The 15,841-nt window shown below is 43.5% G+C and overlaps 1 protein-coding gene across 1 annotated transcript in view; it reads left to right on the top strand.

Moving 5' to 3' along the window:
• SLC30A4 (solute carrier family 30 member 4) overlaps window positions 1–15,841 on the top strand; it is a 26,811-nt gene extending 10,970 nt beyond the window's left edge. Inside the window, exons 2-7 of the mRNA XM_075858041.1 lie at window positions 239–385; window positions 2,638–2,791; window positions 2,973–3,168; window positions 4,597–4,702; window positions 6,025–6,159; window positions 14,497–15,841. Of these exons, the coding sequence (XP_075714156.1) occupies window positions 239–385; window positions 2,638–2,791; window positions 2,973–3,168; window positions 4,597–4,702; window positions 6,025–6,159; window positions 14,497–14,645 (887 nt within the window). The 3' untranslated portion in view covers window positions 14,646–15,841. The remainder of the gene's footprint in view (window positions 1–238; window positions 386–2,637; window positions 2,792–2,972; window positions 3,169–4,596; window positions 4,703–6,024; window positions 6,160–14,496) is intronic.

Here is a 15,841-nt window from a genome sequence, read left to right as displayed (position 1 = left end):
AAAGTTGCCCAGGCAGTCCCAATCTAAATGGCATAACTCGGTAATAAAGAGTAAAGTAAGAAGTTTAAATGCCCTTTTTATTTTACTTTAAAGTAAGAAAATGTAATGTTATTTCTTTTGTAAAAGCAAACTCTCTCATGTATCCTGCAGCTACAATTGTTACATAAGCGTGCTGCCGGGTAAAGGATTAGTAAGAATTCTTTTCTGCAAGCTTAACTTTTTAATCCTTTTATAACAGGTGGTTATATTGCCAACAGCCTAGCGATCATGACTGATGCACTTCATATGCTTACTGATCTCAGCAGTATTATTTTGACCTTACTTGCACTGTGGTTGTCTGCAAAGTCTCCAAACAAGCGGTTTACCTTTGGATTCCATCGCTTAGGTATGTGCACCTTACACTAGTTAAAGGGGTTGGCCACTTTCTATTGACCTTTCTAAAACGCCCTAATTAGGTGTAAGGGTTTGTTCTCACAGGCTATGTTCAGCCGTTTTTCGGGCCGTAAAAAACACCTCGTAAAAAGAATTGAATGTCCCTTCTTGAGCCGTTTTTGGAGCCATTTTTCATTGACGCAATAGAAAAACTGCTCCAAAGCAGACGTAAAAAAACGGCTGAAAATCAGGAGCGGTTTTCCCTTGAAAACAGCTACGTATTTTACAGCCTTTTTTAGTCTAGCGTGTGGACATACCCTAAATACTCCCAACACTTGCCTCTGCACTTGATTTCAATGCCCCTTGCTCCCCCTGGATCGGTTTAGTAAACAGTGGGTTGTATGATTATACCACCTGTAGCTTTTTAGATGGCAGCGGTCAGGTGATTTGGCCATATGACCGGCTGCCTGCTCTTCTGTGCCGGCACAGAACCATGGCTGAACACATTCAGCGCATGTGTAGATACGGGGAGAAGAATTCTCTGTACCTACACGTGTGCTAAAAGCATTCAGTGCTGGCGCCGGGGAGCCAAATTACCTGGCCGTCGCCAGCATAAAAGCTATGGATGGGATAATTGCGGCGTTCCTGGGGGGAACAGGGGTGCCTGAAATCAATCTCAGGGGTAAGTGATGGGAGAATTTATAGCTGCTTGTCAGAACACAGAAACCTAGTACGTTTTAGAAATTTAATTAGAAAGTGGTTAAATTAAGTAAAATATGAGTCCGATTTAGTCACAGTAAATGTTCTCAATCGCTGATGTTCAATTAACTTATAACAAGTAATTTACATGTTCTTGTCAGTAACCCTTAAAGCAGATATGTCCGCTGAATATTGTGCCCTGGGTAAGGTCAGCATAAAACAGGGACAGATCCGTTCTCCTATTGGCCAAATCAGCATAAAAAATATTGTGCAGTTGGCTAATAGTAGTGATCAAAGAATACCCTGGACTCCCTAGTTACAAGTCCAGTGTATTGATGTGGAGAGCGCGCTCTATGCCTCCCCCGCCCTCCTTACAGTGATGGACGGCTGTCTGCTGTGTATCTACATACAACAATTACTACCTAGAGGGGATTTGATCGCTCCTATTAACCAAATGGCATAAAATTGCTTTGTTTCAGTTTAGCTAATAGGACAATGGATCTGTCTCTGTAATATTACATAGGGCAGCATATTCAGCGGACTAATCCACTTTGAAGGGATTTTCAGGGATTTGACATGGATAGCCTGCGTGATCTGTGGGGGGTTGGACACCCGGATCTTTTACCAATCATAAAGCGTACCTGTGCATCTGTGTTTCGTAGTGCGGCTCAGCCCCATTCACTTAAATAGGGCTGAGCTTCAGATCCAGACATCCATATGGACATAGATTAGGCCCCATGCAGATGACCGTATAATTTGTCTGTAATTGCGGACCGTAATTCGATGTACAGGGTGCTGCAATACGACTCCATTTGAGTGAACAAGGCCAAGCTGCAGGCCCCTCGACAGCCGGTGGCAGGGACCTCCAATGTGCAGAAAAACTTTTTGAGGGGGACGAAGCACTAAACCAGTTCCTTCATTCTCTGGTTGATCATAGAAATATACCATCGCTTTGAGATAGGAAAAGCTCTCTAACGGCATGGTTTTTGGTCTACCTGTAAAGATTATTTGAACGTTTTATTGTAAAATACATTTATACTGGGTAAACTGGTATATAAAAGGTACCTTTACGTATATCCTGACATATCAGAAGGTAGCACTCGCTGGTCTGTACAATGAAAGGGCCATCCCAATCTGAAGGCGGTTAAATCCCGTAAAATGACCGTATTATATCTCCTTGTGGGAGACGTATAATAAGTATGAAAATCTGATCCTTTCAGGAATGCAAAAAAAACCTTCTCCAATTTTTCCTACGTAAAGGTTTATGCCAGTTTTATATCTAGATATACAGCCTATTCAATTGCACAATTCCCTATAAAATAGAAGTTTCTTCCTTTCCTATTCGCTGCCGCTGCCCTGTGATTCTGCCATCAGACTGCCTGATTTCATAAAACCTCCTGTACCTGCTGCCTTTTCGCTATAAAAGCGGCAGAACATTTTTTCCTCATTATAATGAAAACCATGAAATTTGCCTGATCTATTTCTGCCCATGTAGAGTTTGCTGCCTTGTGTTTTAGCAGTTCCCTGTTGTTCTACTTTCATCTTCTTCTTTTATTGTCCCTGTAGAGGTTCTGTCCGCCATCATCAGTGTATTACTGGTGTACATTCTCACTGGATTTTTGCTGTATGAAGCAGTTCAGAGAACAATTCACATGGACTACAGCATTAATGGAGATGTAATGCTGATAACAGCTGCTGTTGGTGTTGCCGTAAACCTCATGTAAGTTAAACACTTGTCTAGTAAGGACAGACTCTGTGGCATTTATTTATATATACATGTCCATATAGGATCCAGTGGAGATCATTGTATATCATGTCTGTGTAGGAGCCTAATCCCAATTATTTATTTATTAATAGTGTAGAACCTTATATGCTTGGTACTTAATAATTTATTTTTACAGAATGGGATTTTTGTTGAATCAGACGGGACATCCTCATTCACACTCTCATGGTGGTCCTACAAATCCACCCCCCGCTGGCCATGGTCATAGCCATGGTCACGGTAGCCTAGCAGTACGTGCTGCATTTGTACATGCGCTTGGAGACCTTGCTCAAAGTGTTGGCGTACTCATAGCTGCATATGTCATTCGTTTTAAGGTAAGCACCCCATTTGTAAATTAAAAATACAGTCAACCCCCAAATTTACGTATGTAGACACAATTGGTTAACCAGGCTATCCCTTACGAATACATTGTATATAAAAATCGCAATTGTGTAATTCATTTTGATAAGATATGGGTGGAATTCCTAATTGTCACAATATCTGTTGCCACTATTCATCATTCTTTATCTACCACTTTGGTTGTTTCCACGTGGTCTACCCCACGATCGCTGGAACCTTGAATAGTTGGGAATTTACAAGCCAAATAGCCTAATCCTTTTAAAGGACTTTAATGTTATAAAATATACATACTGTATTTTCTCTCATCTCTTCTTATGAACCTCAATAAGGTTCATGTAAAATCTATTAGTGCCCAACATGGTTATCTGTCCGGAGTTTGCTGCTTGTATGCGGCTGTGCATCCTATATTTGCATTGACATTTTAATGTTTTATCCTTTCTTGACCACTTTCTTTTTGTTACTTGTTTTTCTTCAATAAAACAAGATTAAAAATCCATGCGGCCAAATTAAGGAAACTATGCTCTATTGTATTATTTTTGGCTATGTTAGCAGAACTGTGTCTTATTAAAGATTAATGGATTAACTGTTTACCCGGCATCGGTTGTGCATATCGGTTTCAGGATTATTTGCTACATAACAATGTGAAGGTCATCGAGTCCTTTAATCCAGGTGGCAGGTACTCATTACAAAAAGGGGAAATTAACCCTTGTGGGCCCTTTTTATTGCTCACATTCATTTCCAATGCCATCGAAATATTAGGTGTGAGAACTCTGAGCGGTGACTGTTCCGATAGCTTATCATGGAAACCTGTAAATTCTTAATGTCGCAAGGAGGATATTCAGATCACTTATAACAACAATCTAATGGCCATTTACCATTACCTCGCTGTATAGGCCTATTTATATACGTTCGGAATTATCATGTTCTGGAGATCCGTTCTTTTGTATGTCTCTATAGATCCAAAGGTGGATCAGAGCGTGACACGAGGGAGAGTGGAAACATTCCCTAATATTTCATTAGGAAATGTTTTCCTTGTGCCACGCGCCGTTCCTACTTCTGATCTACAAAGTCATACAAAAGAACGGATCTCCCGAGTGTGATCTAAACGTACTAATACATTAGTATACGAATGGACACACTTCTAGGACGCTAAGAATAAGTATTGATCAGTGCAGGAATAGATTTTGTACATCAAGGTATGTGCATCACTGTCCTCTAAAAGTAGATATTACATGTGTTTTGGCATGAAGATTGTGCTTTCACTACATCTAACCGGTCTATTGTTTTCACAATGTTTCTCCCATGTATTGCTATTAGAATGATGCTACTACAGACAGAAGATTTGAGGTCGGCCTATTCATATGTAAGATGGATAACATATAATGTTCACTCTTCTATTACAGCCAGAATACAAAATTGCAGACCCGATTTGTACCTACATATTTTCGGTACTTGTCCTTTTCACCACGGTGAGACTTATAAGGGACACAGTGCTTATAATACTTGAAGGTGAGTAGAAATGTTACTTAAATATTTAGTTTTTTTTTAAAATATATTTGTGGTGGGAAGAATTGAAGCCGGGGCTCAACCTATGTGATCTTTTTAGAATGACACAATCACCTGATTAGTTTGCTGTTGGCTTATCATCTAGACGACGTGATGGGTTAACCTGGAATATGATTGAGATTCTTGATGTGGTTTGGAGTCGCAGGTTCTCATCACACTTGTAGCATTATGTCTATACTGTTATGTCCTGAAATTCTTTGGCTGAATCTAGTAATTTATGGGATACTTTAATATGTGCACTTCTTACTATCTAAATACTGTGCGTTAAAGGGCCATAGATAACAAGATGTTGGCAATAATAGGAATGATTTTCTATGTGGCAGACCATTACCACTGTTGTAAACATTGTTCATTTCCATTTCTTCAACTAGATTTTCTTCGCCAATCGAAAGTAAAACTCGGCACAAAACGTAAATCCATTACAACCGATGGAACAGAGTACCATTATTTGGACCTGATCCTTTTCGTGCCATAATTGTATATACATGATGGTTAATAATTTTTACACTCAGATCATTAACTTTTATTGTAGCATCTAGGCCCAGTTCAATTGCTAATGTTTTAATGTACTGAACAAATAAGAATCATTTACTATATTATACATAATACGTGACCAAATACATAGTTAGAAGTAAGGACTTTGTATGATCAGTTAATACTTTTAAGGCTCTGATCCATAAATCTTTTTCACAGATTTACTAGTGTCCTCTCTCGTTCACGGCTTAAGGCTAGATTCACACGAGCTTTTAATACATACATGTGCGGGCCGTTCACACGGCTGTTTCAACGGACCGTGTGAAGGGTCCTTTTGAGAAATAGAACATGTCCTATTTTGTTCCGTCTTCACAGATCCCTCCGTAGACTCAAGTCTATGCGAATCCGTGAAATCTGAACCCGCACGGGGCACCTTGGATGGAAAAAATGTCACGTTTATCACGTCTGAGTTTCCCCACACATGTGTGAATCTAGCCTAAGACTGCTTTCTCCCTCACGTATTGTATGATCCCCTACGTCGTAGATTGTAAGCTGCTTTGGACAGCTTTTTTGTATTGTATTGGAGTTTGTAGTAAAATCTCCCTTACATACTAGTTATTGGCTCTTTATCAGTGGATAATAACATGCATGAATGATAATTCCAGGAATCTTGCGCAAGCTGCTAATAGTTAACTGAGTTATCGGGTGTGTCTGTGTTGAACCAAGTACTTGTGAAATCAGCTTGAGGCCACAGAATAAATATTTGGCATGATAGTGACTATTTCTTCCAGGCGTTCCGAAACACCTAAATGTGGATCAAATCAAAGACGACTTGATGAAAATAGATGATGTGTATTCAGTAGAAGACCTTAATGTCTGGTCGTTGACTACCGGAAAGTCCACTGCCATAATCCGTTTACAACTAAGTAAGTATATTACTAGCAGAAAAGGCCTTACTAGATTGTTCATCCTGCAATGAATAGTCAGGTTTATCCTGTTGTCCCTGGAAAAGCAAGAAATTACATGTGGTGAAGCCTCCCCAATGTGAAACTTCATTTAAAGGTGTATTCCAGTTTCAGCAAATAAAGCTTATTATTGTTTTAATTGTAAAGTTACAAAATTGTATTAACTGAATCAATTGGCTGCCATAGTCATGTGATATGTCACTATCCGAAGGACCTGAGGTGGGGGAAACAGAATTTTTTCAAGACTGAGTATATTTAAAAGATTTTATTTCCTCACATCCAGCACAGGTTTTCCAAAATCCATCCAGATCTCGGAAAACGGTCTTTAGACATTTTCTGCAACAAAATCTGCAGCGTGTGCATGGGGGCCTTAAGGTTTACTTTCACGAAGGCCAGATTCAAACGGAAGCAAGGCCTGGCCTGACCAGTGGTAGTGTTAGGATTTACAGCCTTATTAATATGCGCAGAGAAATGTGCTCCTATTAGGCTTGTGGGAAACCTGCCCAAAGGTGTAGAAAGCAGCTAAATAGAAGTTGTTCTTGTGTTACCCATAGGATTAAGGTGCATGTGATGTTGACTAGATTTCCCTATTTGGTATTACTACATAATCTTATAACCTCTTTCTGTTGCTCCACCATGACAAAGATGTAGGTTTTATTTTACATTGCCAGCAGTAAAATTCTTATACTTAGTAGGCACATGTACCAAAAGATTGGAGCCACTTTTTTTTTTTTTAATCAGTTCAAGTTTATTCAACAAACTTCACATCAATACAGGTCATTATACATTCTCATACATTGTGAAAACATATTTCCAAAGACCCAATCATTTATTTCCAACAAAACATTCCCTTCCCCCCAGCCGGCCCTCCCGTTACAATCTTCTTTATCCTATCGCCTTCTCCTTCCCATTTCCACTCCCCATCTCTCTCCAACTCCCCGCATGTATGCAACCTTCAGTAGCTCTGTTCCTGAATGTGTGACCTTGCCCTCCCTGCTCCCGTGCCCCCCGCGCCCTTAGTGTTCCATTGAACCCCAGGACTATTTAGAGTGAAACCAGCGCGCGTAGCGTCATAAGTTCCGAGGAAGCATACCCAGAGTGATCAATCCACCTAGCCCATTGTTTTTCAAATTTAGTCTTGGACCCCCTCTTGGAGTATATCCTATATTCCATCAGAACCTGAGAGTTAAGCGCCCCTATAATTTCTTGCTTCGAGGGTGGCTCCCCATCCAGCCAGTGTTTTGCTATTCCCTTCCTAACTTGGTATAATATTTTTGCAATTCCCAAACCTGACATCCTATCCCCCTCCAAATCCCCAACATACCCCAGCAGCATTACCACTGGATCCAATGGAATCTGTACCTCAAACACTCGGCCCAGTAACTCTGACATTTCTGTCCATAAGGCCCCCAATCTCCCGCAGGACCAGAACATATGAAGGATGTCTGCCTTTTCTTCCGGACACCTAGGACACCTGGCGTCTGCCCGTAATCCCATTTGTTTCAGAACCCAGGGGGTCCTATACACCCTATGTATCAGAAATAACTGCGATCTCCGTTGTGCTACATTGATGGACAAAGTACATGATGACGCCAAGACCGCCTCCCAGTGGTCTGTAGGAATAGGACCCACATCTCTTTCCCATGCAGCTTTGCCTGGTGCCATAGGATCTCCCAGATGTTCTGACATCAACCTGCGATAAACCAATGAAATTAATCCCTTTGACGTTACTGCTTTTGCAATATGTTCCAACACTCCGGTGGCATGGATCGCCATGTCTACACTGGCCGCTTGTGTCTGCACAGCATGCCGAATCTGCAGGTACTGATAGAACATGCGGGAATCCAACTGAAAACCCTCCCTTAACTGCTGAAAGGAATTGAGTATGCCTCCCTCGTACAATTGACTCAATCGTATTATGCCTCGCTGCTCCCACCCCTGCATCCCTTCCAATTTGCCCAGTTCCCCCAGATATGTATTCCTCCAGAGTGGGGTATATTTAGTACACTCTCCTATCTCCAACAAGTGCTTACACTGCCACCACACCTTTATGTATGAGAAGCAGGGTGGGTCGAGTACTCGCCAGTCTTCTATAGCTGTGTACTTCCAGTCCTGCCAGCGGATTCCCCCCCCCCCCCCAGATATGATAGGATGCGCGCACTGGACCCCCAGGTTTCCTCCTGCTCCCACCCCCAGAAATGCTGACATTGGGCATCTAAATAATACACCCAAGCATTAGGCAAAGCCAGGCCCCCCTCCTCCTTAGGCAATTGGAGTTTCTCCAGTTTAATCCTGGGTACCCCCTTCTTCCATACTAAGTCTCTGAAAAGGTTATGCAACCTCCTAAACCAATATTTGGGGATCCATACCGGGGAATTATGTAGGATATACAGCACTTGAGGCATAAGGATCATTTTAATCAAATTCGTCCTACCCAGAGCAGATAGCGGTAGCTTATTCCAAGCCTCTACTTTGGCCTTTATCGTTGTTAACAGTGGCATTACATTAAGGGACATATAATCCTGTGCTTTCGCCGTCACCCTGACCCCCAAATATTTAAACTCTGTGACCACCGGTATCTCCACCTCCTCCTCCCCAGTCTGGATACCCCCCGGATCCATGAACATAAGAGCCGATTTCGACCAATTAATGAGCAATCCCGAATATTTCCCAAAACGCTTAATCAGGGCCATAACTAACGGTAGTGTGCGCTCGGTATCCGCCATGAACAACAGCATATCATCCGCGTATAATGTGATTCGTTCCTCCACCCCCCCCCATATCTCAACCCCTGTATATGCTCATGTTGTCTTACTGCACACGCCAATGGTTCTACCGCCAACGAGAACAACAACGGTGACAAGGGACATCCCTGACGTGTTCCCCGCGCCAGCGCAAACCGATCAGAGAGGGCCCCATTCACCCTTATTTTTGCAGTCGGGGCTACGTACAACAACCTTACCCATTTTATGAAATTAGGGCCAAATCCCATTTTTCCCAGAACTGACCACAAATATCTCCATTCCACGCAATCAAACGCTTTAGATCGATTTGGATGGCATAAAGCTGGCCTGGTCTCCATGTACCACCCCAGCCACTACCCTAGCCAGTCGAATCGCCAAGACCTTTGCTATGATTTTAATATCCGCCGTCAATAGAGAGACTGGTCTATAGGAGCCTGGGAGCTGGGGATCTTTACCCTCTTTAGGCAGAACCACTATAGTTGCTTCATACATTGATTCCGGGAGCCGCCCCCTATCAAAACTATCCAGAAGAGTAGCCAGTAACTGAGGTGTGAGTTCCTCCCCATATTCTTTAAAAACCTCCACCGGAAGACCATCCGGCCCCGGAGCCTTTTCACTGGCGAGTATCCCTATGGATGCCTGGAGCTCCTCCAGAGATATAGGTTCCTCCAATGTCCTTCTCTCCTCCCCTCCCAACCTGGGAAGGTCCATCTCCCCTATATACTCTTCCAACTGTTGGGGTGTGTGTGTTCTGCTCTAGAGGCATATAAATCGGAGTAAAACTGTTTAAAGACTTTCAATATCTGCCCTGTATCAGTCTCTGGCTTTCCCCCCTCCCCCCTAATAGTATGTATATAATTATTCTCCCTCTGAGCCTGCGCCATCCTTGCCAGCAACCGTCCTATGGTCTCCCCCTCCTCATAATATTGACGTTTTAAAAACATCCGTTTGTTATCCGCCCTTTCCAACTGATGCTGTTTTAACAACCTCTGTGCCTCCACCCAATGCTTCAGCCAGAAGGCATTGAGTTTCCAACCCCCTTGCCCCCACCCTGTCCTCCCCTCCGTCACTACCTTCATTAACAAAGGAGAATGATCCGATAAGGCTCTTTGTAAGTATTCTATCTGATCTACAAAGGGTACCGCTGCAGGCGAGCACAAAATTAAGTCTATCCTGGATAGAGACTGATACGTGGAAGACGCACAAGAGTACTGAAACCTACTTGGATGCTTGTCCCGCCAGCCCATTTCAGCAACAAGATGGCCAAACGCTGTTATTCCTCCTCCTATCGTGCCAAATTTATCCATATTAGTATTCGGTACCGCGTTAAAATCTCCCTTCACGAGTAATGGCACCTCCGGGAATCTAGCCAGTTCTTCCACCACTTTCTTAATACACCCGCTTGAAAAGGGAGGGGGAACATACAACACCACCAACACACAATTCCAATGATAGAGTACAGTGTACCCCGACAACCCTCCCCATCCTGGAAGGAGTCATGACATATAAATGGCACCGCCCTATGTATGAGAAGACTCACCCCCTTGAATATGTAGTGTGATAGGAATGAAAACTATGGCCTACCCAGGCCCTATGCATCATGGAGACCGAATCCCTAGTCATATGCGTCTCCTGTAGTCCTATCACCCGTGACTCCTGCTTCTTGATAAATTCAAATACCGCCTGCCGTTTTCTGGAGTCCCGCAAGCCCCGAACATTCCAGGACAGACAATTAAGTGATCCCGTCATCCCTCAACATATCCCAATACATCCTACCCTGTATTCGTAATTTTAAATATCCGACCGGCTGGGTCATCCTTCTCTCCCTCCCCTCCCTTCCCCATCCCTGTAACATCCCCCGTAAACCTACCCCTTTCCAAGGGTCAGGGCGACAGATAGTATCCGTCATAACCCATAACGACAAGCATCGGCAGGTCAACTCCGCCCACCGTACACTCAGCAATATCATAACTTGCAATTCACCCTTCCCGCTTAACTGACCATTACTCCCGCTGCCTTTTTGCAAATAAACAGCCATCCCTTCATCATATCAGTACCCCTCAATGTCCATAGACAAATTCCTCCACTCCCTGTCTTCAGTGTGCACCGCAGCCAGGCCCTCAAAGGCCCCCAGGGGTTCAATCAGGAGTCCAAGCATAGCCAGGAACCCTCAATGCCAGTTCTTGCAATGGTCTACGACACCTGGTTCAATCCCGCATCCCCGGCCTCATCTTCTCAGCCGTTCCACTCCAGATCAACGCCTTCTCTCTGCCTCCGCCGGTCTCAGTTGACTTTCATGACTGTCCAACCATCTAACCGCTTCTCTCGGTGTCTCGAAAAAGGAAGTCGTGCCCAAAGCCACTATTCTCAGGCGGGCAGGATACATCATAGAATATTGCACTTGTAGCGCCCTTAGGTGTCTCTTTATATCCATAAACTGCGATCTTTTCCGTTGTACTTCCAAAGAGAAATCCGGGAAGAAGGACACTTTCACCCCATTGCAGGAGATGTCTTGACGTTCTCTAGCTTTCCGCAGGATCTTATCTCTATCTTTGTAGTGTAGTATCTTTATCAGGACGGGTCTCGGCGGCCTCCCCGGAGGGCCGGGTCTTGTCGGCACTCTGTGCGCTCTCTCCACAGCAAACAGAGGGGTCAATTCATCTCTGCCAAATGTTTCTATCAGCCATTTTTCAAAGAAATCATCCAGATTTGTTCCCTCCACTCTTTCCGGAACCCCCACAAGGCGAACGTTGTTCCGTCTCAGCCTATTCTCCATGTCATCTGTCTTTGCCAGCAATGCAGCCACTGCCTGAGAGTGTGCTTGTACATCCTGCCTTATGTTAGGAATCGCATCCTCCATGTCTGATACTCTCCCCTCCACAGCAGTGGTGCGTTCCGCTACTTTTTGCAAATCATTCCTGAGCAACAAAATGTCCTCCTTCAATCCGCCCATCTGGCATGATAAGGCAGTAAGGACCATAGAATTCTGCTTCACCGCTGCCAAAATGTCCTTTAATGAGGGTTCCCCCTTCCTTGCTCCACTTTTCCCTCCAGCACCTGGCTGATCCTGCATGGCACTGCACCTCTCCTCCTCCTCCTCGCTTCTCATGTCCCCTGCCAAAGGAGAGTACCTGGATCCATAAGAGGAGCCTCCAGCAGCCTGATCTCCAGCCGACGTTCTCTGCTGTGCTGCCGCACCTCCTGCTCTCGGCGTGCGGGCGAACCTCTCCAGCTTCTCTGCTGCTTCCTGCCTGAGGCCTCTAGTGCGGCCCTCCGTCTCGCCGGTGCCATCTTGAGAGCGGGACCCGGGACTCGCTGGCGGCGACTTCTGCTTCTTCGAGCGCGTCATTATTGACGGGCACTCGTGCACCTTCACCTCTAGACTCCGGTAAGTCACCGGGGAAACCGTTTTCCCCAAATTCTGCGGGATATATATGCCTTACAGTATGGATACAGCAGGAGCTCCGGTCACACACACGTCCTCTCACATTCACCGCTAGGCCACGCCCCCTCAGATTGGAGCCACTTTTAATCTTGCTCTGCAATATGTATGACTGATTTGAAAAAAAATGTTTTCAAAAATTGTGTTTAGCCACGTCCCTTTATTTCTGGCACATGGTGATGATAGCTATTCTGCGGCGTAAGGAAGAGGTGTGTGTGTGTATATTAGGAGTCGTGCTAAATTAATTATAAAATGTGTGAAATCTCTGTAAATTTGGTGCAATTTACAGGAAAAAGTAACAGATTTTTTTTGCAAAGTGTTTGTTCTTTGATAATTTGAGATTTAGCGTAAGGCTCGATGCACATGATGCATATTACGTGTAGCTAATCCGCAGTGTAATACAGTACTAGTATAGTCAATAGGATTTCAGGAAATAAAGTACACGCGGCAGTATTTTTTGGGACGGAAATTGACCTGCGGTGTGTTTTTTTAGAATCTGCAGCATGTCTATTTATCTTACAATTCGCAAGCAGAAAAGCATCTGCCTAGTGCTGTGGAAAATCGCACCAAGATCCGCAGTATTAAAATGCGCCATAAAATACACATCAAAACGGAAAAACCGCACGGAAAAACGCGCGATTAGGTGTGTGTTTTTTTTTACCTGCAAACTTCCTATGTATAAGGCCTTGAGGAAGCGTGTACGCACGTGAAACGGCCGTAGGCTAATTCCACATCCTGACCAAGATCCAGAAATAAAGAAGTTTGTTGATTATCCGGTGAGTGCCTCGATATCTTCTATCTCGTTTTATTCAAGCTATATTGTGCTGTACTGATCGATGAGCACCTCCGGGCAACTTGGCTGCTATATTCAGCAAAGATAAGAAAACCATTTGATATATACTCCGTTCATACAAGTGATTCTGGTTCAGCAGTGCCAGCCGTTTTTTCCTTCTTCCTATTTATGAAACTTCCTATGTATTGCTGCGGTTTTGGTGCGGATTTTCTGCAGCAAAATATGCAATGTGTGCATGTAGCCTAAAGGTTCAAACTACAAACCTTTCACTGCCAACCTTTTATATGGCATTCGGGTGCGTGACTGAATTATCTTATGTTTGCAGAGTTGGAAGTTATTCCTTACAAAATAGATTGTGAAACTCAGACCTACAATATCTTAAAGAGGCTCTGTCACCAGATTTTGCAACCCTATCTTCTATTGCATGTGATCGACGCTGCAATGGAGATAAGAGTAACGTTTTTTTTTTTTTTTTAAAAACGAGCATTTTTGGCCAAGTTATGACCATTTTTATATTTATGTAAATGAGGCTTTCTAATGGATAACTGGGCGTGTATTATGTGCGTACATCGGGGCGTTTTTACTTCTTTTACTAGCTGGGCGTTGTGTATAGAAGTATCATCCACTTCTCTTCAGAACGCCCAGCTTCTGGCAGTGCAGACACAGCGTGTTCTCGAGAGATCACGCTGTGACGTCACTCACTTCCTGCCCCAGGTCCTGCATCGTGTCGGACCAGCGAGGACACATCGGCACCAGAGGCTACCGTTGATTCTGCAGCAGCATCAGTGTTTGCTGGTAAGTAGCTACATCGACTTACCTGCAAACGCTGATGCTGCTGCAGAATCATCTGTAGCCTCTGGTGCCGATGTGTCCTCGCTGGTCCGACACGATGCAGGACCTGGGGCAGGAAGTGAGTGACGTCACAGCGTGATCTCTCGAGAACACGGCTGTGTCTGCACTGCCAGAAGCTGGGCGTTCTGAAGAGAAGTGGATGATACTTCTATACACAACGCCCAGCTAGTAAAAGAAGTAAAAACGCCCCGATGTACATACATAATACACGCCCAGTTGTACTTTTGCAAGCCTCATTTACATAAATATAAAAATGGTCATAACTTGGCCAAAAATGCTCGTTTTTTTAAAATAAAAAAACGTTACTCTTATCTCCATTGCAGCGCCGATCTGCTGCAATAGGAGATAGGGGTTGCAAAATCTGGTGACAGCCTCTTTAAGCTTATTACTGTAGTGATCGCATGTCAGTGACTCATGAACATGGACATTTTCTCATTCTCAAATTTGTGCGCCTTCTCTTTATGTAGGTCCAGGATCGTCATCCAAGTGGGAGGAAGTGCAAAGCAAAGCCAGACAGATCCTGCTAAATACGTATGGCATGTACAAGTGCTTTATACAGATGCAGAGTTACAGACAAGCCGAGAACACCACGTGTGCGAGCTGTTCCAGTGCCTAAGTCCTGTGGATTGCTGCCTTACCATACACCCTCCAGAATACAGCAATATTTAGGACCTGAGGAAGTGATGCTGTATGTTGCAGTACACACAGTCAATAGAAGCACACTTTTTCTATTGGAACCCGTGATTCTTAGAATCTGTCTGAAGAAAGGAGGAATGCTCCATTGTGGACTAACAGACCAATTTTAAAGTGCTGTTTACAGATTTAAGCAAGTTTGCACATACCTCAGACCTAACATGAGGACACAAAGTACATTTTTGTGGTAATCCTATCCAGTCACTAGTCTTATAAATACTCTAGTTTAACTTTATTTAATGGAACATATTTGGTTATACATACGTAGCGGCATATAAAGGTTAGTGCATAAAAGCAAACCAATTGAACCAAAAACTCTGCCTACTTAAACTTCACGTGCCTCTGAAAAGATGGCAAATAAAGCAACCGCTTGTGTATGGCTTCGGGCCAGTAAATGACGACAGAGTAGGTTAATAATGCATTTTTATGGCTGTGTCCTCCTGAGCCAGTCTATAAAGTCTTTACAGGACCTTTTGGTCCTAGTTATTCTGCTAGTAATATAGCAGTGGTGCAACACTCCCAACCTAACTGGGTCCAGTTATGAATCTTGTATATTAACTACACTAAGATTTTTATTCTTGTGGGTGAACCAACTCCACACCATTAAATGAAGCTGGAAATGTCTTCTTTATCAGTGTTCTTGAACTTTGCACTTATCCACTGGTTAATATACTGACAATAGTGGCAGCCCTTGCATACAGAATAAGGTAAGCAAGGACTTGGTGGACCTTGTCGCTGTCACCCTATGGTGGTAGAGCTTGTTGCACCGCTACCATTTAAATAGAGCAATTCAGGCCAGTGTTACACTTGCGGATTTCTTGATTAGTAAAGCACATACATTCTATATGGCTTGTCATGCTAACATTAGCTGGTGTATTTCTAAGGGTACGAGATACGGAGTTGGAAGTTTATAATGATGATTTACTTGGCCACTAAGTGGCACTGTTCTGAGTTAATGAATATTTCATTTTATCCTTCTAGAGCAAGTTTCATGACCGCTTACACTTACTAGTACAGGAAAAGATGCTGCAAACTAAAGTAATCCGATAATAACTTATTTCAATTTCTCTCATCAAGCATGTACATAATAGGGGAAATAAAAGCACATTTGAGTCCGTT

Source organism: Rhinoderma darwinii, chromosome 3 (genome assembly GCF_050947455.1).
Source record: "Rhinoderma darwinii isolate aRhiDar2 chromosome 3, aRhiDar2.hap1, whole genome shotgun sequence".
NCBI classification, from domain to species: Eukaryota; Metazoa; Chordata; class Amphibia; order Anura; family Rhinodermatidae; genus Rhinoderma; species Rhinoderma darwinii.
The sequence above is the reverse complement of the archived record's forward strand: the minus strand, read 5'-3'. Positions and strand labels throughout refer to the sequence as shown.